Source organism: Chrysochloris asiatica, unplaced genomic scaffold (assembly GCF_000296735.1).
Source record: "Chrysochloris asiatica unplaced genomic scaffold, ChrAsi1.0 scaffold00085, whole genome shotgun sequence".
NCBI classification, from domain to species: Eukaryota; Metazoa; Chordata; class Mammalia; order Afrosoricida; family Chrysochloridae; genus Chrysochloris; species Chrysochloris asiatica.
In genome coordinates this window covers 11432256-11457480 of record NW_006408603.1, presented here as the reverse complement: position 1 = coordinate 11457480, position 25225 = coordinate 11432256, and the positions used below count along the sequence as shown (strand labels likewise).

At 38.0% G+C, this 25225-nt stretch overlaps 1 protein-coding gene across 1 annotated transcript in view; it reads right to left on the bottom strand.

Annotated features, from left to right (window-relative positions):
- VAV3 (vav 3 guanine nucleotide exchange factor) overlaps positions 1 to 25225 on the bottom strand; it is a 515438-nt gene that overhangs the window by 76375 nt on the left and 413838 nt on the right. Inside the window, exon 20 of the mRNA XM_006865984.1 lies at positions 18941 to 19077. Coding sequence (XP_006866046.1) covers positions 18941 to 19077 — 137 coding nt within the window. The remainder of the gene's footprint in view (positions 1 to 18940; positions 19078 to 25225) is intronic.

Genomic DNA, 25225 nt, shown 5'->3' with positions numbered 1-25225 from the left:
CTTCCCTCTCCTTGAAGTGTCTTAGATTCGCCTCATACATGTCCCAACCTGCTCGGAAGAATAGTCTTATAATTTTTACCCTGATGTTTACATAAAACAATTTATCCCCTCCAGAATTTATCATGTTAGCATTACGACTAATTATGAAGCACAAAATTAATTATCATGTTAACATTACGACTAATTATGAAGCTCAAAATTCTTTGACAAAAAAAAATCTAGAAATTGGGAATGAAAAAGAAAATCACATGGCGGCAGATAATATTCTAAGAATCCATATGTCAGTGGGACTCTTCACATCAAATAAGTGGAAGATGAAGTTAAAACGACAGATAATCATTTTCTCACTTCTGGAAAATGAAATGTATTTTTCAAAATCATTAACCTGTATGTAGGAATATACTTTTTCTGCTTGCAATTCCTTTTCATGTTTACTTCCTGTGATTTTTACAACACCCCTGTGAGGCATTTAAGTATTAAAATCCCCATTTTATAGAAGAAGAATTTGAGGTCAGAAGGTTATAGAGCTTTAAGGCTATTCCAGAGAACAAAGACAAATTTCAACCTGATGTGATGAATGATTACATTAATGATCTTTGAAACATCATAAGGTATAATTTAATAAACAATGGAATTGAAAATTTTTAAATAACACATCATGGAAATAGCAGCTCTGAATAGAATTATGGTAGACACATGTGTTGACTGCTTGTTATGTTTTAGGCACTATAAATGAGAGGTGAAAGCCACGATTCGATTCTTATCTTTCTGGAATGTTCTTATCAGGCAAGAGAGAAGATTAATAGAAAAATGCAGCACAATGAGTATTATGGTTGCCCTTATGGTTTAGGGAAGACCCCAGAGGAGGTGACCCCAAGTCTGACCCTAAATCCTAAAGTTTTAGCTAAGAGAGTGGGAGTAGGAGGAAAACTTCAAGCAGAGTGTAAAATATGTATCAATAACTAGAGGTTTCAGAAAACATGTTTCCTTTAAAAAAGATTCCCTCCTAACTGAACCCTTTATTTTTTTCCTGTTAAAATGAGGAAATGTGCATCTCTAAAAAAATTTTACCTGGATAGTTGTTTGTTTGGACACCAAACAAAGTAGTCCTGTGGAAAGTAAAAATCCTTGACAAAAGTTAGACAAGGAACAACATATTGTTCATGCATTGCCATCTTGCCTGCAAAGCTGAAGTGAAAGTATTGGAGAATTTAACACCTTGTTGCCCTACAGTAAATCAAACCACCCTTCCCTGAGCTCCTTCCCTGTTCACTCACAGTGTGAATGAATAGGAATGCTTCCCTCCTTCTGAGAATCTTCCAACTTCTTACAAAATTTATTTTCTGGCTCCTTATTCTTTCCTATTTAATTCTTCTTCTGAGATAGAAGTTATTTTTTTTGTTTTTATAAAAAGGCAGAAACTTGTATATATTAAGCACTAAGGGTCACCCATAGTGGCCCTGTTTCAGCAGAGCTTCCTTATTTATTAAGACAGATGAGAAAGAAAGACCTGGCAATCTATAGACACAAAGAAATCATTGTTGTTGTTAAGTGAGTCAAGTCGCTTCTGACTCATATTGACCCTGTGTGGGGTTTCCAAAGAGCAGCTGGTGGGTTTGAACTGTTGGCTTTGTGGTTAGCACTCTGTTGCTTATGCTCCAGTGCCGCACCCGGACTCCCAATGAAAATCTTATATGTCATAACAGAATACCATCTGACTTGCTTGCTTTGGACAGATCATTAGAAGAGACCAATTGCTACAGGAGGGCATTATGTCTGGAGAAGTCGAGGGCCAATGAGGGCTAGGGAGAACTCAGTGAGATGGGCTGACACAACAGACACAGTGATGCACTCAGACATGCCAGGGAGTATGGAGATGATGCAGGAATGGCAACATTTTACTCTTCCACAGAAGTCATGGCACTAACAACAACAAACTGGAGCGATTTTTTTTTTTTTTCTTTAAAGATGTTAAAAATCTATTAAATGAATCTCCTGAAAGAAAGGTATGGTAGTCTAACTAAAGTAGGAGACCAGAAGTCTGGAAGAGTCTAATTTTAATTATGCTATTTTCATCCCTAAGAATGGTGACAAACTTGGTCCTTTGAAAACCACTGCTCTTAATCAGGACTGGAGTCCTGGTGTGGTGCTGTGAGTTAATGCGCTGGACTGCAAAGTAGGTTTGAACAGCACGATTGGTGGTTCAAGCTCACCAGTCACTCCTCAGAAACCTTATACAGGATCACTATGAGTTGGAACCAATTCAACGGCACTTAACAACAACAAAATGAGAGTTACATAATATTTCTTTACTCCCCCCCCCCCATAGAGATGTCTGTGAATTAATCAGAATGTGTATAAAAACATTTGCACTCCTTAGAATAAAGATCATGTAAATGCATGATTTGTAAGTGTGAAGTATCACAACTATTTTCTAGGTTATTTAACTTACATTATAGATAAAGATATATATTTTTGGCACACTGATTATAGTTCTACTGCTTATAATTGCCTTTTTGGTTCTAATTAGCTTACAAAATTTTCCCTGTGGAACATTTGGGTATTCTCAAATGACAATGGAGCAAACAAACCCCAAGATATAGAACAGAGAATACTCATGCTTTCACAAACTTGATTCTAAGAAGAAAACATAGATAACATTCCTCCATTGTAATAAAAACCATAGAAGGCACTGAATGGTTTTATATTGCCTTTTTCTCTTTCTTGTCTTCTCTTTCACTGTCTGATATATCGCATAACCTCTAGCTTCTGTGGGGAAAACAAGTTTCTAATATGAATTCATTGTTTCCCATCAAGAAGGATATTTTTCTTATTACTAACTCCTTATTGGACTTCCGATGTGGAACTGTAGGACCAGCACTGGAGTGAACCACAAGGTCAACAGTTCAAACCTACCAGCTGCTCCTTGAAAACCCTAGATAGATAGAGTCACTATGAGTTGGAATTGACTCAACAGCACTTAACAACAACAACTCCTTATGATCACATATTATGGTGGTGGTGGTTATGTGCTGTGGAATCAGTTCCAACACGTAGCAACCCTGCATAGGGTTTCCAAGGCTGTCAATCTCTACGGGAGCAGAAAACCTCATCTTTCTCCTGCAGAATGGCTGGAATTTTTGAACTGCTGACCTTGAGGTTAGCAGCCCAGCGCGTAAACACTACGCTACCAGAGCTCCTTATCACATATTATAACAAGTAGTTAAAAGCCAAAGGCTTATCATCATCAGTTTGATGTCATAATTAGAATTGTTCTATATTTTCTTACACTCAGTTAAAAACCATGTTTTACACCTGCTCTAGGAAATGTATCCTAAATGACCAATTTCCTATTTTATATTCATTTCATTCTAAGACAATTTTATTGAGCTTTCAAAGAAAGAGAAAGAAAAAAGAAGACAAAGAAGAAAAGATAAAAGCTGTCCAAATGAATCCCTTCAATGCAAAAAACTGAACAGAGTACATTTTTACAGCTCAACTGACAACTCATTGTTTGAAAGAAGTTATAACAAAAATGCAGATAGCTCATTCACTTCAATAGCATTTGAAATTACTGTTGTTATAATAATAATACAGACTCGACTCACAGCTATTCAAAGAAAAGAAAGTTCCTAATAAATAGTGGAGGATAATTTATATTCCGTGGACACAGAGTATGTAGAAAATATGACAGTCATTGATAAAATTCAACTTTCTACACTAATGAGTGAAGTGACTCACTTAGGGGTGGGAGGTGAGTTGGGGGGCAGAAACTGGAAAAGAAAACCTGTTTAGAAATCACATTGTCTTGAAAATTTCTAAGTCAGTCAAAGTACTTAACTAGTTCAAAACACATTTTTGATATTCAAAAATAAAGTTACTGCTATATCCCAATAACTATTCTAGATTTGTATCTACACATTTAACTCTTGATAGATTTGTAAACAATATCATTTTCAAAAATTCTTAGTAAAAATTTCAAAATGGTGACCAGCTACAATGCCTATTCTGAGCTTGGATAATGTCTTAGAAACTGACTATTATGTGTGCTTCTCAGTATGAACAAAAGCGCCAGAAATATAATGCTGTTGTTGTTAAGTGCCAGTGAGTTGGTTCCAACTCATAGTGACCTTGTATAGCGTTTTTGAGGAGTGACTGGTAGGTCTGAAATACTAACCACGTGATTACTATTCCAGATCTTATCCTATAGCATTACATCGGAATCCAAACACACAACAGACTCATTTTATTATGTGAATAGATGGGTGAGTGGATAGATGGGTGGATGAAAAGACAGGAGCTAGTTTTCATTGAACACATTGCTACAACCCTTTCATAAGTTATTTATTTAATTTTATTTAGAGCCATTAAGAGTCCTGGTAATGGTGCTGTAGGATAAGCACTGAACTAGCAACCACAATATCAGCAGGTCAAACCCAGCAGCTGCTCTTCAGAAACCCTATACAGGGTCGTTATGAGTAGGAACCAAGTAAACAGCACTTACAACAACATAGAGAGCAATTCATTTTACTCCTTTTTTACAGAGGAGAAAGCTGAGCTTCACAGAGTTTAAATAATGTATTTAAGTTCATACTGTAGTAGATGGCAGAGTCAGTAATAACACTCAGCAAAATGAGTTAGAATTATCTAAATTCTAGCACAAGGGGGGAAAGCACATACATAACTTGCTTCTCTAGTGCTAATTATGTGAAATCTCAAATGAGACTCAACCAATTGGATAGGGACTAAAAAGAGGTGCTTAAAAATTATCTTCTCCAAAGAAACTAAAGAAAGAAAAAAAAATCTCAATGGGAAAGACATGTTATATGATGGAAACAATAAAGTACATATCTTATTTGAACATGTAAATTAAAAAATTTAATATATATGAAACTACTGTAAGCTCAGCTAAAGAGTCACATGATTTCAAGTAATTAAACCAGAACATTCTTCATGCATTTAAATACATCAAGGAAGATAGACTTGTTTTCAGATAATTTTAAAAAACATTCCATCCTAGGTCACACCATTGTTGTTGTTGTTAAGTGCTGCTGAATTGATTCATAACTACCCTACTTAGGGTTTCCAAGAAGCAGTTGGTGAGTTTGAATTGCCAGCCTTGTGGTTCGCAATGCAGTTCTGATCCTACATTGAGTAAATACAAATTCAGTCCAGTTCCAACTTACACCTTCTCTAAGACAGTCAAAATTATCCACACTCTGGCTGTAGAGTTTATTTTAATCAACTTCTGTAAAAAGACAAATATCTCATTTTTGGACATTATCTCCTTGCTTTTGAATACACTTTGTCCATCTGTCAACAAGCTTTCATGTTCCCTTATTAAAAAATGTTTTAGGCTGGGCTGTGAGCACCTAATGCAGCACTGTCTTCACTTCTTCATCGGAAGTGAATATTTGTCCTGGAAGGCTGCTTTCAGGGGAACAAACAGGTGGAAGTCTGATGGAGCAAGATCAGGACCCTACAGAGGTTGCTTTAACATCTCAAAATGAAGTTTTTGAAGAGTGTCAACAGTATGGGTAGAGGTGTACAGACATGCATTGTCATGCAAGATCACAACGTCCTAGGATAGCAGTCCTCTGCATTTAACCTGAAGTTTAGACTTCAGTTTTTCAGTGAGCATCCCACTGGCCCTTGAGAATCCCAGAAAATTGTAAGCATCAATTTTCCAGTGGATGGTTGACTTTTTGAATTTTTTCTTGGTTGGTGATTGAGGATGTTTCCATTCCGTATTCTGCTGTTTACTCGCAGACTCTTAGTTATAAATCCATGTCTCATCACCAGTTAACATTTTTTTTTTTTAAATAAACTTTTACCATCCCCATCGTATTGGTCCAAATTTTGTTTTCAAATGTTCAAATGCTTCTGCTCTTCTATGTTATTTTGATACCCATCTTGTAAAACTTTTTGAAACTCAAGTAGCTTATGGATTATTTTATAGGCAGAACCATGGCTGATTTGCAAATGATTTGCCACATAATGCACTCTCACTCCTCTATTGGACAGAATCATTTCACGTGCATGCTCAATGTTGTCATCAGCCGTGGACGGGCATTTTAATATAACCAGAGTACAGATAATTTTTGACCCACCTTCGTATATGTGCAGTCTATGACACCAAGGCTAATTTTATCATGATTAGTAAGATCTGAATTAGTAAGATCTTGATATAATTTTTATTGCATACTTTTTATTATAAATATACCTCTTATTTGGTAACTATCAAGTTATTCAGTTAATTGTTTTTCTATCAATAACCAAATGTGAGCTGAGGATAATATAATAACTACCATTTGAAAAAATGAAATGGAATGCATAAACTTTAAAATCCTAGGCATTGTTGTTGTTGTTGCTAAGTGATGTTGAATTGATTCTGACTCATAGTGACCTTGCATAGGGTTTCCAAGGAGCAGCTGGTGAGTTTGAGGCATCAACCTTGTAGTTCAAACCGACCTTGTGGTCGAGTGCTTATTGTACAATGCCAAACCAGGACTTCTTGCTAGGTTTTAACGAATCATTTGGTTTACTATGTCAGAATGACAAATTGAAGAAGAATGGAATTTCATTCATCATCAAAAAGAACATTTTAAGATCTATCTTGAAGTAATGTCAGTAATAGAATAATATTCATATGCCTAAAAGGATAACCAGTTAATGCCACTATTATTAAGAATTATGCCTCAACTGAAGAATTCTACCAACTTTTTCAGTCTGAAATTGATCAAACATGTAATCAAGATGTATTGATAATTACTGGTGATTTGAATGCAAAGGTTGGAAACAAAGAGGAAAGATCAGTAGCTGGAAAATAATGGCCTTACTGATAAAAATGATGCTGTAGATTGTATGATAGAATTTTGCAAGACCAATGACTTTCTCATTGCAATACCTTTTTAAACAACATAAAATACAACTATACACATGGACTTCACTAGATGTAATACACAGAAATAAAATTGACTACATCTGTGGAAGGAGATGGTGGCAAAGCTCCCTATCATCAGCCAAAGCAAGGCCGGGGGTAGACTGTGGAACAGACCATCAACTGATCATATGCAAGTTCAGCCTTAAGCTGAATAAAATTTGAAATAAGTCTACGAGAGTAAAAATATGACCTTCAACCTATTACACCTAAATTTAGAATCATCTCAAAAAAACATCTGATGCATTAGACTCTATGATTGAAAAGCAGAAGAGCTGTGGGATACAAGAAGAACATCATACAGGAAGAAAGCAAAAGGTCATTAAGAAAACAAGAAAGGAGAAGACCAAAATGGATGTTGGAAGAGACTCTGAAACTTGTTCCCCAGTGTAGAGATGCTAAAGTAAATGGAAGAATTGAGGAGGTAAAATAGCTGAACAGAAAATTTTAAAGGTCAGCTTGTGGAGACAAACGCAAATATTATAATGAAATGTGCAAACATCTGGAGTTAGAAAACCAAAAATGAGAATATACTCAGCATTTCTCAAGCTGAAAGAACTGAGGTAAAAAGCCTTGACTTGCAATACTGTAGGATTCTTTGGGCAAAATAGTAAATGATGCAGATAGCATCAAAAGAAGATGGAAATAATACACAGAGTCACTGTACCAGAAAGAGATGGTCGATGTTCAACCATTTCAAGAGGTATATGATCAAGAACCTGAAGGAAGAAGTCCAAGTTTCACTGAAGGCATTGGCAAAGAACAAAGCTCCAGGAATTGTTGGAGTACAAATTGAAATCTTTCAACCAACTGAGGCAGCATTGGAGGTTTTCACTCAGCTTTAACAAGAAATACAGAAAACAGCTAATTGCCAACTGATTGGAAGAAATCCATGTTTGTGCCCATTCAAAAGAGAAGTGACCCAATGGAATATAGAAATCATTGGACAATCTCATCAATATCACATGCGCGTAAAATTTTGCTAAAGATAACTCAAAAATGTATTGGAAACAATATATTTAAAGGGAAGTGCCAGAGGTTCAAGCTGGATTCAGACAAGGATGTGGAACAGGAGTATCATTGTTGATATCAGATGGGTCTTGGCTAAGAGCAGAGAATACCAGGAAGATGTTTACCTGTGATTTATTGACTATGCAAAGGCTTTGGACTGTGTGGATCATGACAAGCTATGGACAACACTGCTGAGAACGAGTATTCCAGAACACTTAATTGTGCTTATTAGGAACCTGTACATAGACCAAGAAGCAGTTGTTCAAACAGAACAAGGGGATGCTGAGTGGTTTAAAATTAGGAAAGGTGTGTGCCAGGGTTGTATTCTTTGACCATATTTATTCAGTCTGTATGCTGAGCCAGTGACCCAAGAAACCGGATTATAGTAAGAAGAATGTAGCTTTCAAATTTGAGGAAGACTCATTAACAACCTGTGATATGTAGAAGATACAACCCTGCTTGATAAAAATAAAGAAGACTTAAAATAGTTACTGATGAAGATGAAAGAGCACAGCCTTTGGTATGGGTTGCACTTCAATGTAAAGAAAACAAAAGTTCTCACCACTGGACCAGTAAATAACATCAAGATAAATGGAGCAAAGACTGAAGTAGTCAAACACTTCATTTTGGTTGGATCTACCATCAACACTCATGGAAGTAGCAGTCGAGAAATCAAAAGACATATTGCATTTGGCAAATCTGCTGCACAAGGCCTCTTTAAAGTGTTCAAGAACAAAGAAGTCAGTTTTAGGACTAAAGTGCACCTGACACAAGCCACGATATTTTCAATAGATTCATATGCATGGAAAAGAAGACTATAGAGGAACTGATGCATTTGCGTTATGGTATTGGAAAAGCGAGTTAAAGGTATCATGGACTTCCAGAGGCACAAACTAATCTGTGTTGGAAGAGGTACAACCAGAATGTTCTTTAAGCAGTCAGGATGGCCAGGGTTCGTCTCTCATACTTCAGACATTTTGTTAGGAGGGACCAATTCCTGGAGAAGGATGGATTGCTTGGTAAAGTAAAGGGCCAACTGGAAAGAGGGAGACCACCCAAGGAGATGGATTAGCACAGTGGCAGCAGCCATGGGCTCAAGCATAGCAGCAATTGTGAGAATGATGTAGAAGGACCAGGCTGTCCTCTGGTGCACATAAGGTGACTGTGAGTTGGAACCAACTCTATGGAACCTAACAACAACAACAACAACTACTAGGGAATCTTACTGATTGGATCATTCAATCAAGTGGTTACCAACATGCATCTACATTAGGTGTGTTATTGTTGTTAAGTACCATTGAGTCGATTCTGACTCCTAGTGACCCTGTATAGGGTTTCTGAGGAACAGCTGGTAGGTTTGGACTACTAACCTTGTGGTTTGCAGTGAAGTGCTGATCCTGGGGTTTTATACAAACAACTCATGGCTGGGCCCAACCCAGATCAACTGTATCCACAGAGCCCTTTCCAGATGTTATTGCAGAGCCCTACAGGTGGAGTCCTGGTGTGGCGCTGTGGGTTAATGCACCAGACTGCAAAGCTGTTTCAACTGCAACGTCGGCAGTCCAAGCTCACCAGCTTCTCCTCAGAAACCCTATGCAGGGTTGCTATGGGTCAGAACCAACTCGACTTCACTTAACAAAAACAACAACAACAGGTTATTAGGACTATTGCTGTGGTGCTGTAGGACCAGCACTGGACTGTGAACCACAAGGTCGGCCATTCAAACTCACCAGCTGCTCCTCGGAAACCCTGTACAGGACTGCTATGAGTTGGAACCAACTTGAAGGCACTTAAAAACAACAACATGTGATTAAGTCAGGATTTCAAGCACTCTTGTAGTCTAAGTACACTCATATAACAGATGAAGAAACTAAGCTGTGTAGTGATTAAGTGACAGATCCATTTCTTGAAAACAGGTTTTCTCACTGTCATGAGTCCTTCTAATAAAGCTAGAATTGAATGTTAACTTAAAATCCTTCGGATGACTTAAGGGTGCCATAAGACAATGCTGTCTCATACTATATCTTTATAGGAAATACTAGGTGAGCTTTAAATTTATCTCATGAAAATTCAAAATTGTCACTGGAGGTCAGCAAGTATGCATACTTTTTCTAAAGACAGGCGAGCATATGGCACACCAATGACTGCTGCTCGTAACTCACATGTGATCAAATGCCCTGAGTTTTAAGTAGAGAGTTGGGTCTCAATATATGTTGCTAATTTATATAAGTGGGCTTATTGTTTCTGGGTTTATTTTCTCTCTTCCAGACATTAGCCTTATACTTGTTGTTAACCATTAAATGTCTTTCCCACTCACTCACACACACGCACAAACACATGCACTCACACACACACATAATTATCCATAGTTCTCATTTCTCCTACCATTTTCCTGAGAGCAACCAAAGCCATTCTACCATCATACCAGAAAATCAGCCATGTTTTCAGGCTGCTGAAAGGAAATGACGAATAATAATGTTGTTCTCTTTATTGAGAAAGAAAAGGTGGCAGTTTAGCTTAACGAAAAGAGCACTGGGCTGTTTGTCACAGAACCTGAATTATAGTCCTGCTTTCAACACAGTGTGCTTTGATGAATGAATGAAATAATGAATCTATAACATTTTGAAAAAAATAAAAAGTACATCTCAAAACTAAAAAAAAAAAAAAAAAAGGATGCTACTACACAAGTATATATGCTTTACCATCTATGGTTATCAGTTAAAAAAGGAATAGATAAGAATGCTCACTTAGAGAAATATGAGGACCAAAATTAATTCTTTTAAAGTTAAAACACCTCTAAACATACACACTGCCTGTTTCTAGGATTCCTAAGAGGCCACACCAATGATCCTCAGGGTATTTCAAACACACCCATAGTTTGAGGACCACTTATATGCACCAAGATCTTCAACGTTTTGTGGCTGGATTGACTGTTTCCTGTCACTTTTTCTACTATGAGAAACCGGCTGGCATTCAGTGTCCTTGGGAACTGACTATAAAATCAGTGTACATTTAGAGTTGTCCAGAGGACTTCAATTTTTTTTTTTTCCCCTGTCTGTGGTACACTGTCACTTTGATGGTCTCCAATGGAACACACCTCCTAGTATTCAACTTGCATAATCTATTTCTATTGTATCTGGGCTGGGACCATGTCCTGCTTTAACCAATAGCAGCAGAACTAATTCTGTGCCAGTTCTGGGCATAAGGCTCAAAAAGGTCTGGCAGATTCTGGCTCTTGAGAGCCAGCCACCATAGAAGAAGTCTGGCTACCATGAGATGACTAGGCCGTGAGAAAGCCCATGGAGCTACCAGAGAGGCCCATCTGGCTGACAGTCTCAAGTGTGTTCCCAGAGAGTGGCTTGCACCAATTGCCAGCTGTGTGGATAAGGCCATTTTGGACCTTATAACTGTTTTTGCACTGAGCCAACATAATGTGAAACAAAAGAACCACCTTGCCAACCCACTGCATTATGAGAGAGAGAGAAAGAAATCAACCATAGTATAATAAATAAATAAGACACTGTCAAAAGAGTAAAACGAATCCATGAAAATAATCCTAAAATCAGTTTCTTTAGCATAAAGAGAGCTACCTTCTATAGAGCATAAGACTCACTTTCCTGTCCTTATAAAGCATAAAGTTAAGGAGGGAAGCATGAACTTAATCATAAACAATATGCCTATAAGAGAAGAAGGTGATTGTAATGATTAAGAGCTTGGACTCTGGAGTATGAATGCCTTGATTTGAATCATAGTTCTGCCAAGTTACCTGTTGTGAAACATCAGGCAAACTACTTAATCTCACAGTGTCTCAGTCAACTCATCTTTAAAATGGGGATAATCACAGTATTAATTTTTAAAGTTTCCTGAGTATTAGCGTATGTCAAGTGTGTTTAGACACTTGTACATATTAAATGTATAAAGATTATTAGTTGTTGCTGACATTCCTTTTGTTATTACTATGTTGTTGTTGTTAAGTGCCATCAAGCTGGTTCTGACTCATAGAGACCCTGTATAGGTTTTTCAAGGAACGGTTGATGGGTCTGAACCATGAACCTTGTGGTTAGCAGTCCAGTGCTCATCCTACAGGGCCACACCAGGACTCCTTGCTGTTATTATTTTAAGAAAGGAATAAATAAGAGGAAACTGTTTTAGTCTGGGAATAGGGTTAAGAGACAGAGGGCAGACAGAACAGAAAACGCTTCAACAGAGGTGGTTCCAAGTGAACTGCTTTAGAAATGCAGATCGGAATACATTTGGATGATGGAAAACACAGCATGAAGAAGGCTGGTGAAAGAATAAGTCATAGAAGTAGGCAGAGACACAACATGAATCATCTTATTCACAAAGTCTTTCTTTGGGATAAGAAGAGTGGTATTTGTCTGGCTAGAAGGAAGGCCATGAAAGATTTCCCATGGGCTGTATGATTGCATCTGAACTTTACAGTGATATGGAAGATGTCTGGCACAGACAGATTCTGGAGGTAAGGAGGTGAAGGGGATCTCAGATTCAAGTAACAGTTGATGAGAGTAGCTGCTAGGCAGTGTCAGTGGAGAGATACAGAGAAATGGATTAGTGACTTAATAAAATCAGGAGGACTTGAGGACTAAAGGGAAGTAGCAAGGGCAAGTGAAAGACAGAATTGAGTCATGAATATAGACATATTGGATGGGTATTTGATCAACCAATAAGGATTTAGAACACTTGAACAATTTTATTAATTACTTTGACCTACTTGGCTTTCTGCTCCAGTAAAGATTTACAGCTTCGGAAACCCTGTACAGGGTCGCTATGAGTTGGAACCAACTCCACGGCACATAACAACAACAACAACTTAACATTTGTAGAAAATCCCATCCTTCACCCTCAATTATACAAAGTACACATTATGTTCAAGTTTACACAGAACATTTTTCAAGACAGACCATATTCTGGGTCATAAAGTCTTACTAAATTTTAAGTGATTCAAATCCTAAGACCTACAATCACTGGTAATAGAATTAAATTAGTCATTACAAATAGATATATATCTGAAAATTTCTCACATACTTGGAAACTGCATAGCATACTTCAGAATAAACCCATAAATCAAAGAAGAAATTGAAAGAAATTAAAGTGCATTTTGAACTAACCAAAAATGAAAACCAACATACTAAAGTTTTGAGAGGGCAACAAAAGTAGTACTTTGAGGAAAATTTATAGCCCCAAATGCCTACATTGTTTTTAAGTGCCATCAAGTAGCTTCCAACTCACAGTGAACCTGTATAAGGTTTCCGAGAGGAGTAGCTAGTGTGTTTGAACTACCGGCGTAGTAATTCAAACTGACTTTGGGGTCAAGTGCTTAATTAGGGAGGTAAAAAGGAGGAAGTGTCTTCAAATCAGTGAGCAAACATTCTGTCTTAAGACACTAGAAGGGAGAAAATTAAGCCTCAAAGAAGAAGGAAGTAATAAATACAGCAGAAGCAACTAATGAAACTGGAGGTAAAAAACAATAGGGAGAATCAATGAAACCAATGATTGGTTCTGTGGAACTATTAATTACCTAGTGCTGTTATAACAGAAATGCCACAAATATGTGGCTTTCACAAGGGAAATTTATTTCCTTACAATTAGGAGGCTACCCACCCATTGCCATCAAGTTAATTCTGACTCATTGACCCTATATAGTGTCTCTTAGATTGTAAATCTTTATGGGAGCAAAAAACCTCATCTTCATCCTGCAGAGTGGTTGGTGGGGTTGAATTGTTGACCTTGTATTAGTAGTTCAGTTATTATCCTACAGAGCCACCAGGGCTTCAGTTGTTGTTGTTGGTGTTCGAGGAGTCAGTACCAACTCATAGCAACCCTATACACAACAGAACAAAACACAGCCTGGTCCTGGATCAACCTCACAATCGTTGCTATGCCTGAGCCCATAGTTTCTGCCACTGTGCCAATCCATCTCATTGGGGGTCTTGGTCTTTATCTCTGACCCTCTACTTCATCAAATATGATATCGTTCTCCAGTGACTGGTCCCTCCTGGCAACATGTCGTAAGTATGAGAGATGAAGTCTGGCCATCCTGGCTTCCAAGGAGCACTCTGGCTATACCGCTTCCAACACAGATCTCTTTGTTCTTTTGGCAGTCTATGGTACTTTTAAATTCTCCTCCAATACCATAACTCAAATGTATCAATTCTTCTATAGTCTTCCTTATTCACTGTCCAAGATTTGCATGAGTATGAGGTTATTGAAAATAGCATGGTTTGGGCCAGGAGCACCTTAGTCCTCAAACTGACATCTTTGTTCTTCAACACTTTAAAGAGGTCTTGTGCAGCAGATTAGCCTAATGCAATAGAGGTCATTTGATTTCTTGACTGCTGCTTCCATGTGTGTTGATGGTTGATCTGAGCCAAATGAAGTCCTTGACAACTTCAATCTTTTCTCATTTATACGGATGTTATTTATTGGTCCAGTTGTGAGGATTTTTCTGTCTTTATATTGAGGTGTAACCTATACTGAAGGCTGTGGTCTTTGATCTTCATCAGCAAGTAGTTTAAATCCTCTTCGTTTTCTGCAAGCACGGTTGTATCATCTTCATATAGCAAGTTGTTGAGTCAGTAATTTGAATTCTGGATGCCAGCTCTAGGGGAAGACTTTCTCTCGCTGCAGGCTCTGGAGAAATGTCCTTGTCTCTTGAGTTTCTTCTCCTGGACAATCTTCATATGGCCTATCATCTCTCTTTTCAAATTTCTGCTTGTCTAATCTGCTTATTTTATCTTATAAGAAACTGTCTCAAGACAACCCTACACTATACCTATCTCATTAACATTACAGAAAACTTATTCCCAAATGGGATTATAAGCACAGGCACAGAGGTTGTATTTTGGGGGCACACAATTCAATTCATAACATACCAGACTTGGCCTCCCAAATTAATGTCCTTTACCACATGCAAAGAATGGATCACCCCAAAATTCTTAAATCTACTCCTCCAAGTCCAAATTCTCATTTTCTGAATCCTCCCAGTTAAATATGGGTGAGTCTGTAGGTATAGTCTATTTGGAGGAAAATTTCCTACTCATATGTGAAACTGTAAAATTTAAACAATTTAAAAATGACAAATTATCTGTTTCTAAAGTACAGTGATGGAGTCCTGGTGTGGCGCTGTTGGCTAATGTGTCAGACTGCAAAGCCATCTGAACTGCAAGGTCGGTGGTTCAAACTCACCAGCTGCTCCTTGGAAACCCTATACAGGGTCGCTATGGGTCAGAATCACTCGATGGCACTTAACAACAACAACAAAGTGCAATGATGGAACAGGCACAAGGAAGATATTTCCATTACAAATGGGAGGAATTAGAGAGAAGAAGAGATCATGGTCACCAAGCAAGTCCAAAATCCAGCAGAACAATTTATATTAAATCTCAAGGTTTGAAAATACTCTGCTCTTTAGAACCATCTGGGCAATTGCTCTGCCCTCTAGACTCTGGGTGGTGGTTCCTCAGCCCTGGGCTGCAGCCCCACCTTCTAGGCATACTGGAAAGGCAACTTTGTTCCCTGGGCTTTAGACTGCCCCACCTTCCTAGTCCATCTGAGTGGTGATCCCACCCTCTCAACTCCAGAAGCCTCCATTAATATGTTGTTTGAGCAAGGTATCCCCATCCTCTTGGCTAAAATGAATGGTGGTGTTGTTGTTGTCAGGTGCCATCGAGTCGGAACCGACTCATAGCGACCCCATGCACAGCAGAACGAAACAATGTCCGATCCTGGGCCAACCTCACTACCGCTGCCACACTTGAGTCCATCAGTGATGCCACCTGGCTGATCCATCTCGTTGGGAGTCTTCCTCTTTTTCTCTGACCCTCCACCTTACCCAGCATGACATCCTTCTCCAACGATTATTTCCTCCGGACAATATGTCCAAAGTAGGAGAGATGAAGCTTAGCCATCCTGGCCTCCAAGGTAGTTGGTGAAAATCCTAACTGTTTGTAACCTCAGAGAGCATGGCTAGACTCCAGAGGCTATGGCCCCACCCTTTGGAACCAAGAAGACCTTGCTTCCCATGCTTCTTCCAACAGTTCTTTTGATCTCTGATATGCTCCAAGAATGGCCTTTTCTTTTCTTGGAGGATTCAACTGCTTTGGTTTGTTTCTCTTGCCTACAGAATTACAAGAGGCAGTGTTCTTGCCTCTCATTCTTCCACTGCCCTTTTCAGTCTAAACTGATAGGTTTTCTGCTGTGGTAGTTGGTTCCACCCATCAGTTACTGGCTTAATTTCTTTAACGAAAGTCTGTGTAATGACATCCTTGGTGAAGATCCTAGGACACATATCCTTAGTTTGTACAAGAGAAGTTCACAAATACTTTCAGGTTTTGCTTTTATTTCACACAGCTCATTTTAAAGCCCATCTCTTTCTTTTCATATTTTACTATAAGCAGCAAGAAGAAAGCATGTTGTTGTTAAGTGACATCATTAAAATAACAGAAAACGGATTCTCCAATGGTATTATAACAATGGGCATAAATGGGTTAGGATTTATAACATTTATTTTTTTGGAGGAGGCACAATTCAATCTGTAACAGGGACAATCAATAAAATTCATAGCCATCTAGCCAGACAGAGTAAGGGGAAAGAAAAGACACAGATTATCAATATCAGGAAAGACAGAGGTGACATCACTATAAAATCTACATAAATTAAAAGGAAAAACAAAACAAAACCCTATTGCTATACACAGGAAATATGGATGTTTTATACATAATTGTGTTGAGTGAAGGAAGCAAGACAAAAAAAAAGAAAATATATATTACTGTATTTTTAGGCAAATAACACATGGTATATCGTTGTTGCAAACTAGTTAACCTCCTCACATGACAGATTCCTATGAGTGTTATGTGTGTCATATGTGTGTATATTATTTGTGTGCATGTCACATGCATAAAATTCAGTATGGACTACATGAAGAAGAAGGTAGGAAGTGCCATCGAGTCGGCTCTGACTCATAGTGACCCTGTATAGGGTTTCCAAGGAACATCTGGCTGGTTTGAACTGCTGACCTTGTGGTTAGCAATCCAGTGCTTACTCTACAGTGCCACACCAGGACTGTATGTACTACAAAAATTACTTAAAATTCACACTTATTTAAAGTAATAGAAGACAGAGAAGTGGTCGTCTGGGGGTTCGGAAGCATCAAGTAGGGGTGAGAGGAAGTGATTACCAAGGAACACACAAAAATTTTGGAGTTGATGGATATATTTATTATCTTAATTATCAAATGTATACTTTAAATATCTATAGATTATCATATGTCAACTATATCTCAATAAATCTTTTTTAAAAAATGATATTAGTGACCCAAGAAGTAGTTTTTGCATGAGACTCAATTCTGAATAACAGATAAGGAGGTGATGACAGTGAGTGAGGGCTCCTCTCTCAAGAAGCTTAGCTTAGCTTTAGGGGCTGGAAGTCCAGAGACAGGGAAGGAGAGAGGAACCAAGGGAGAAGGAGAAAGAGAGAGAGAGACGTATGACTAACTAGTTCAAACAGATGAAATAATGAGCAGAACCATATGAAAGGTAGAGTTATGTGTTTTAACATGGGAGGAGCTTGTTAAAACTCCTCCATTTTTATATGCTAAGGAAAAGGAGCAAGTGGAGAGAATGAAATGGAAAATTTAGGAAAATCAAGGGCCAACTTATGAAATATAGGATCAAGAATCTTAGAAGGTAAATGAATCTTGAGTAAGAGGAAAGCTATGAGGAATCTTATAATGGCTCCATATGATATATGCTGGACTGAAAACCAGAAGGTCAGTGCTTTGATCCCACCAGCGGCTCCTTGAGAGAAAGATGAGGTTTTCTGTTCCCACGAAAGATTTAAAGCCTCTGAAACTGTACAGAGAATCGCTCTGAGTCAGATTCGACTTGATGGCACTTGACAACAACAAAAACAGGTGTAAATGCAGTTATGTTTTGTGATTGAGTTGGGGACCCAGGAGTAGACTGAAGAGTTACTGAGATTTAAGTGCGTTATTCTCACTCTCTCTTTTCTGGGAAGGATGATGTATGAGAAGAATAGGATACTTAAGAAAACTGTTGTTAGTGATTTGGAAAAGTCACTGTCTAAAGCAATTAAAAAGGTGCTTGGAGAGGAATGGTTAATCTAAGGGCATCTTTCTGTAACAAGATGGCAAACCTTGAAATGTTTTAAGCAAATAAATAGCTTCCATGTAGACATGTACACAATGGATTTTTGCCCAGTGGTCTTTTTCAGTTTTCCCTTTTTTTTACCTCCAGTCAAACTTCACTTGTGCTAATCTCTCTGCTGATTTCCTCAAAGCACTCTATCTATGTTAAAGAAATTCTCTGACTTTAGTGGAGAATATTTCTAACATACACATAAAAACAGAGAATAACTTAATAAACAGCAATGTTCTATCACCCAGCTTTAGCAAATCTTAACAGGATACCATACATACCTTAGAAAAGTCCTTCAATCAAATATAGGCTTATTGGCCAGGAGAGATTTCATCACTAGCAAACCTCAACATGCTTACTTACTTTTCACATTTCACATGTTTCATGAATAAAACCCACAGCACCCCTGAGACCTTCAGGTATTAGTGTAGGTAGGCACAAATCAAATATGGCAAGAAATGGCCAGTGGCAAGCTAATTAGGTAGTTCCCCTGAAGTGAAATGTTAATATATTAAAGCCATGCAAATTAGATCATCCCCACAGGCCCTGGGCATGGGGGAAAAAAGTGTATAAATTTTTAATAAAAATAGTAATTATGACTCACAGCACCGGTATTATTATTTTTATTTTTTTAGCATTCTAACACTCATTGCCACTTTGGTGTTGGTAAACATGGGGAAGGCTAATATAAAATAATTTCCCCCAAATCATGTAAAATTTCTGAAGCAAGTTATTTCCTAAAGACAAGGACTTTATTCTCTAAGCAGCAATAAATGATCCAGTAAATCTTAAGAGTTTGCAATTTGGATAGTACCTGCCAAAACAGACTATGTGCATCTCCTTTCAGAAGCTCAATGGTGTCCCCTGCCTGGATGTGTAATGGAGGTCCTTCATGAAGAGCCGGGGGTGGGGTTCCAGTATAGTTCCTAATGACCTGCATCTTGGGTAAGCCTGAAAATAAGCAACACAAGTTTTAGCATTGAGAAAATAATGCTGAGTGATGTCCAAATGCACTTTAAAAAAAAAAAGAGAGAGAGAGTTATTATTAGCATTAAAAAGTCTTAATAAAACCAAGTCCAAGTAAACATTTGAGGTAAGTACAATGGAATGCTTTTCAACTTTCTCATTATTTGAGATGGTAATGGAGTAAGACACATATTTATCTTTTGATCCCTTACATACTTTTCTTCTCCCTTATCATCAATCTCTTTTAGTTGAAAAAATATTTCTTTTTCAGCTGATGTCTGCTTCATAAAAAACATATCACGTACAGTTTAATGGAAAAGAATCAATTTTTTCATCAACTCGATCCTTTCTGCCTATTACTTTCCTCTTGGGCATTGGCTGATTTCATCACAGAAGGAGGCTCACCCTTTCTGTGTATGTATCACATTGCCCAGTATAAGGCTCATATCTTAAGGTTATCTTTGTAATTCAAAAGCAAAAAGGGTGATGGATATGCCACTGCAATGCTTAAGACATTTATATGGAGAAACTCTTCAGGCTCAAATTTAGGCTTGCAAAACAGACCCAATAAAGGGAACATGTCTAAGCCAATAGCAAAAACAGTTCTTGAAAACAACAGGTCCACCTCTTTTCTTTGTATTTCCTTGAATGTGCGATGAAGGCCTCAGTTCAATATTTCATTTCCCTGACCAACAGCTTCAATTACATGAGGGTCTAATTGCACTAATATTGGCCACAAAAGGACAACCTCACAGTCACCTTTTCATTTACACACCTATAAAACTGCTTCCTCCTTAAGACAGATCACTCATAACCATGACATTTGTTACACATTTAGGAGCTTAAGTTACTGCTTATTACACTTCAAGACTTTTTATTACAATGATCCACCATGGTGAAGCTGCAACTGGCTCAAAAGGCTTCACTACATATATAAAGGAAGATGAATGGCGTCTAGAGGTCCTAGGTACCCAGAAAAGATCTCAATTTCAAATGAAATTACACAGCAAACAGTGTAATAAAATCTTCACAATTCTTTTTCAACAACCCCCCCCCCCCACATGGGGGCGGAAATACTTTAGCAAATAAGGGTTTCTATAATTTAAATAGACTGAAAACTTTCAGTGAACATTTTATCAATTCAGTCAATCAGAAGGAAGAAGGGTTGAAAACCATGGCAGCCTTTACCCCAGTTTAGCAGCTGTGGCTGTTGAAGCATGTTACAAGTTGCTACATCTCCCCATTTCTTCAGTTCTTGTGCCACAGAACCCCTGGAGGGATGACTTTAATGCCAGGTCTTTCAACCAGTGCTTCCCCTACCAGATGTTATAAGGTGGTGCCCTAACACAAACAGCAGACTTTATCAGCCCTCCCAGAAAAACAACACTCAACAAGAGAACTCTCCAAGTGAAGTGTTTATCAGACTTGTTCTCTACACTCTGTAAATACTTTGAGTGTTTGCTGTTGATGATGTTGTTGGGTGCTGTCAGGTGGATTTTCAACTCATGTGACCCCATGAGACAGAGTAGAACTGCCCCATAGGGTTTTCTAGGCTGTAATTTTTATTGGAAAGGAGCTCTGGTAACATAGTGGTTATGAGTTGGACTGCTAACCACATGGTGAGCAGTTCAAAATTATCAGCCGCTCCGAAGGAGAAAGATGGGTTCGCTATGAGTCGGAACCGACTCCACGGCACACCACCACCACTGCTAATTTATAATAAAACCTAAAAATCCCCTACACAGAACTATTGTATTTTAATGCAAATAATGTATAAATTGTATCATTGTGTATATATATATATATATATATATATATTCATTTCATTAATACATATATATGAACTGCACAACTCCTTTGCTAGCTTCGTAAGCATGTTATAGGCATGTGCAAGTTATTTCCCTAGGCATATTTCATGCAAGAATATGGTACAGATTTAGAAGTCTAATATGTTGAGGAGGATACAGTATAAAGTCTACATTTTTTAAATGGAGTTTCTGTACTTGCATGGTAATTATTCCATGTTTGGGAGCCAAACCTGGGGTTAGCCTCAGTTCAGTTGAGCATTTCTAGAGCAGGAAAGCATCTCATTCAGAGGCTCCCTGGGTTATTTTTTTAATGCCAGTTTTAAAATAGAATGTGAAGCGTCTACAGAGGAGTTTTCAAACCTGAAATAGCTGATGTGGACTCAAATTCTGGGGCCACTCAGGAGCTCAGGAGGACTCTGGCCTTCCCTGCAGTTGTGCCTGTGGCCAACACCACTGGGGAAAAAAGAGGAGCAGAGGCATGCAAAAAATGTTGGCAACAGCAGTTCTTTTATTGCTGGCATGCCCAAGTTAGTCATTCTCAAGAAGAAATGATTGAAAATTCATAGAGTGTTTAGGAAAAAAATCAACTTTGATGACATTTCACCACTTCAATATATATTAGGGATTAAGATATAGAAATAGACAGACTGCCAGATGTTAGGCAGGGAACAATGCTGCCTCATATATCTTTATGGGTGAATTACATATGGCCCATAACACATGGTCCAATCAAATCATAATATTTAAAATGTAAAACGCTACATATTAATTTTCTTTGTTCAAGAAATAAGTCCTAGCCATCCTGCAAAGTCCTGGTGTGGCACTGTAGGACAAGCCCTGGACTGCTAACCCTGAGGTCCACAGTTCAAACCCACTAGCTGCTCTCTGCAAACTCTATCCAGGGTTCTCATGAGTTTGAACCTACCTGATGGCACTTCACAACAACACTATCATGCAAAAATAGGGACAGTAGATTTTGTTTTTACACAACACGAGTGGCTCTGGAGTTGACTTTGTCTCATGATGACCCATGTATGCTAGAGTTCAACTGTACATTCAACGACTCGTATTTTGGAAACAGATTGACAGGCTTCTTTGGGTAGACTTGAAATTCCAACCTTTCAGTTAATAGCTGAGTGTATTGACCATTGGTACCACCTAAGGACTGCTTTGCTTTTATAGCCTCATTTGTTTATTTCATTCCTTTATTATTATTATTATTATTTGCTTTATCATTTATGATATTATTTCCTTCTTGGTCATGAACTGCATTTGGAAAATGGGTCTAAAAGCAAATTAGCATAAGGGTCTATTGCTGACCTCTCTCCTCAAACAAATGTATGTGACCCTTGCTAAGAATTATGGTCAAGCCCAGATTATAGCCAAATGGACATTGCTACAACTCAGAATCAAGCCATAAAACAACTTGTGAAGTACAGCACTTATTCAACTCATATATATATATATTCCCTTTTTCTGGGACGAGTTTCGAGTTTTTATGAATTTTATACTTTTCTGGCCATTTGTTAGGATACTTATTTCTGATTGGTTAGCACTCCCAATCTCAGCACTGCCATCTCCAGGGCTGTGGAGATCAAAGGACAAAAGGAAAGAATCCAGAGCGGAGAGACAAGGTAAATTCTGACAGTCCATCCCTTGCAGTGCTCGCCTATACTAAGTGGTCTACAATGGTGGTGGGATGAGCACTTGTTCTCCAAAAAGCCACCATATATTCCTTCCTTTACAGAAAGGCACAGTAACATTGCTAAAAACACAAACACAATCATGGTAACTGGTAGTTGAAAATGCAGTTAAAATAAGAGACGAGGGACAGAGTTAAACTTCATGTCAGCACTCAATCACCAATATAATTGCTAATCTAACACCACAGCAGGAATCACACTTTATAAATGGGATCTAGAATGGAGAAGAAATTAGATTTACAGATGCTCATATTTAAACAACCAATTTGCGTTGCTTTAGTGACGATTTTCCTCTCCCCTTGTCAAAGACCCTGACAGAACATATAAAAATGTCCAAGACAGAACCCTAACTACACAATCCTTTGACATCTCATTCAGTATTACACAGAGGTTATTAGCAAGGTCTCAGTGTAACTTCTATCCTTTAACCCAACTCCTTCCATCCAGAATTATGGCGAATAAGGCAACTCCCCCTTTTGAAAAAGAGATTCACCTTTCAAAATTTCTTCAGGCTTAAAATCCCTAGGTTCCTTACAAAATTACATTCATATTTTCCATTAGCTATCCTTACTTGGGAAATTCTTAGATGTAAAATAGCATAAACTACAAAAGTAGAACTGTAGTTTCCCTCATGTAACTGCTCTGGTAGCGCAGTGGTTACAAATCGGGCTGCGAACCGCAAGGTCAGCAGTTCGAAACTACCAGCTGTTCCATGAGAGAAAGATGAGGCTTTCTGCTCCTGTAAAGATTTACAGCCTCAGAAACCCTGTACAGGGTCGCTATGAGTTGGAACCGACTCCATGGCACAAAACAACAATCAGCATTTAACAACAATAAAAAATAGGAGTTGTGGTATGGCGCTGTGGGATAATAATGCACTGGACAGCAAGGTCACTTTAAACCACAAGGTTGTTGTTGTTGTTGTCAGGTGCCATCGATTCGGAACCGACTCATAGCGACCCCATGCACAGCAGAATGAAACAACCGCTGCGACACTTGAGTCCATCAATGCTGCTACCTGGCCAACCACAAGGATGACACGTCAAATTTACCAACTACTTCTCAGAAACTCTATATAGGGTCTCTATGAGTCAGAACTGACTCAAAGGCATTTAACAACAACAATAAAACAAAACAAAAAAATAGCTAAAATTTCTCCTAAAAATAATAACCAAAACATATGAATTCCATTATACTATAAACTCACAATTCATCCAGAAATCTGCTTCTTAGAAAAACAACATTTAGTTTCTTTCTGTTCCAGAAATGCTTTAACAATGTATATGCTGGTACAGTTACAAGGCTGTTCACCAAAACCTAAAAATTTATACTGCAACTACCTTCAGATATTAAATACACTGGACTGTGAACCACAAGGTCGGCTGTTCCAACTTACCAGCTGCTCTTAGGGAACCCTATACAGGGTTATTATGAGTCAGAACTGACTCGATGGCACTTAAAAAACAACAGCAATATTTATTAATCATTTGTGTCATCTCAGAAGTCTCCAAATTTTTATGCAATCAGTTCTCTTTATCTAGGGGGAAATAATTTAAATATATAATCCAAAATTAGATCTCCCAAATGCTTAGTTATGAACTTGTTTTGCTATTTTAGTTTACTTTATTCCCAACAAATGTTTTGTTATTTGTACACCTAAATATACTCTTGCATGCAAATTTAACATTATGTTTGGTAATGTATGTACATTTTAGTGAATAAATGGGAAATGGTGTCCTTTAACGACTGTTTACAATAGTAATTGTAACAAGGTTCCCAAGACATCCATGTGTGAGGAATTAACATTGTGAGAATCAGCAATATGAAAACTGTACATCATGGTTGTTATACTCTAAAAGCAGTCATTGGGACTTAGGTTAAACAAAACTGTTTAATTATGTAGAGAATTAGTGCTTCCAAAAATGACCCATAAGTATTTTCACACAGGGAACTTGAAACAAGATTTTCTTTCAAATGTGAACTTAATGCCATGCCACTAAGAGTGACACATGTCAAGAACACCCCCTCCCCGCAAAAAAACTAACTTTTTAAAGAAGTTCATTCTAGGTAGAGTCATATTATAAAATGAGACAGATATAAACTATTTCACTGATGATTTTCATAAAAGCCCTCAAACCGTAGCAGTATCGCCACTGTGCCTTCTAAGCAGGGCATGGAAGAGTGATTGCCACAATAGAGATTTGTATCTATTCAGACACTGATATCACTGCCCTAATGCAATGGGCTTCCCCCGGGCAATCACTCAGAGGAGAGTCCCGCGCACTAGACAAATGGGCTGTCAGGAATGCACTGGCCTTTCACCTCTGATGCCTAATTTAAAATCTAAACACAGCCACATTAAAAAATAATTAGTTTTACAAGATGTCAGAAGATGTAGGTGGTTTATCCTGGGAAGTTGAACAGAAGCATAACATTCTTTCATTCATTAAATGTGTCTTGAGCACTCCATGAGTGTTGGGCATGCTAGTTTCAAAAAACAGCAAGGGCACGCCGCCTGCCCTCAAAGTTCCTGCAGTTCAAGACAGATAGCTCGTCTCAAATCAAAAGCAACAACACAGTTGGGCATGGACTCATATTCAGTGGGAATTAAAAAAAAAAAAA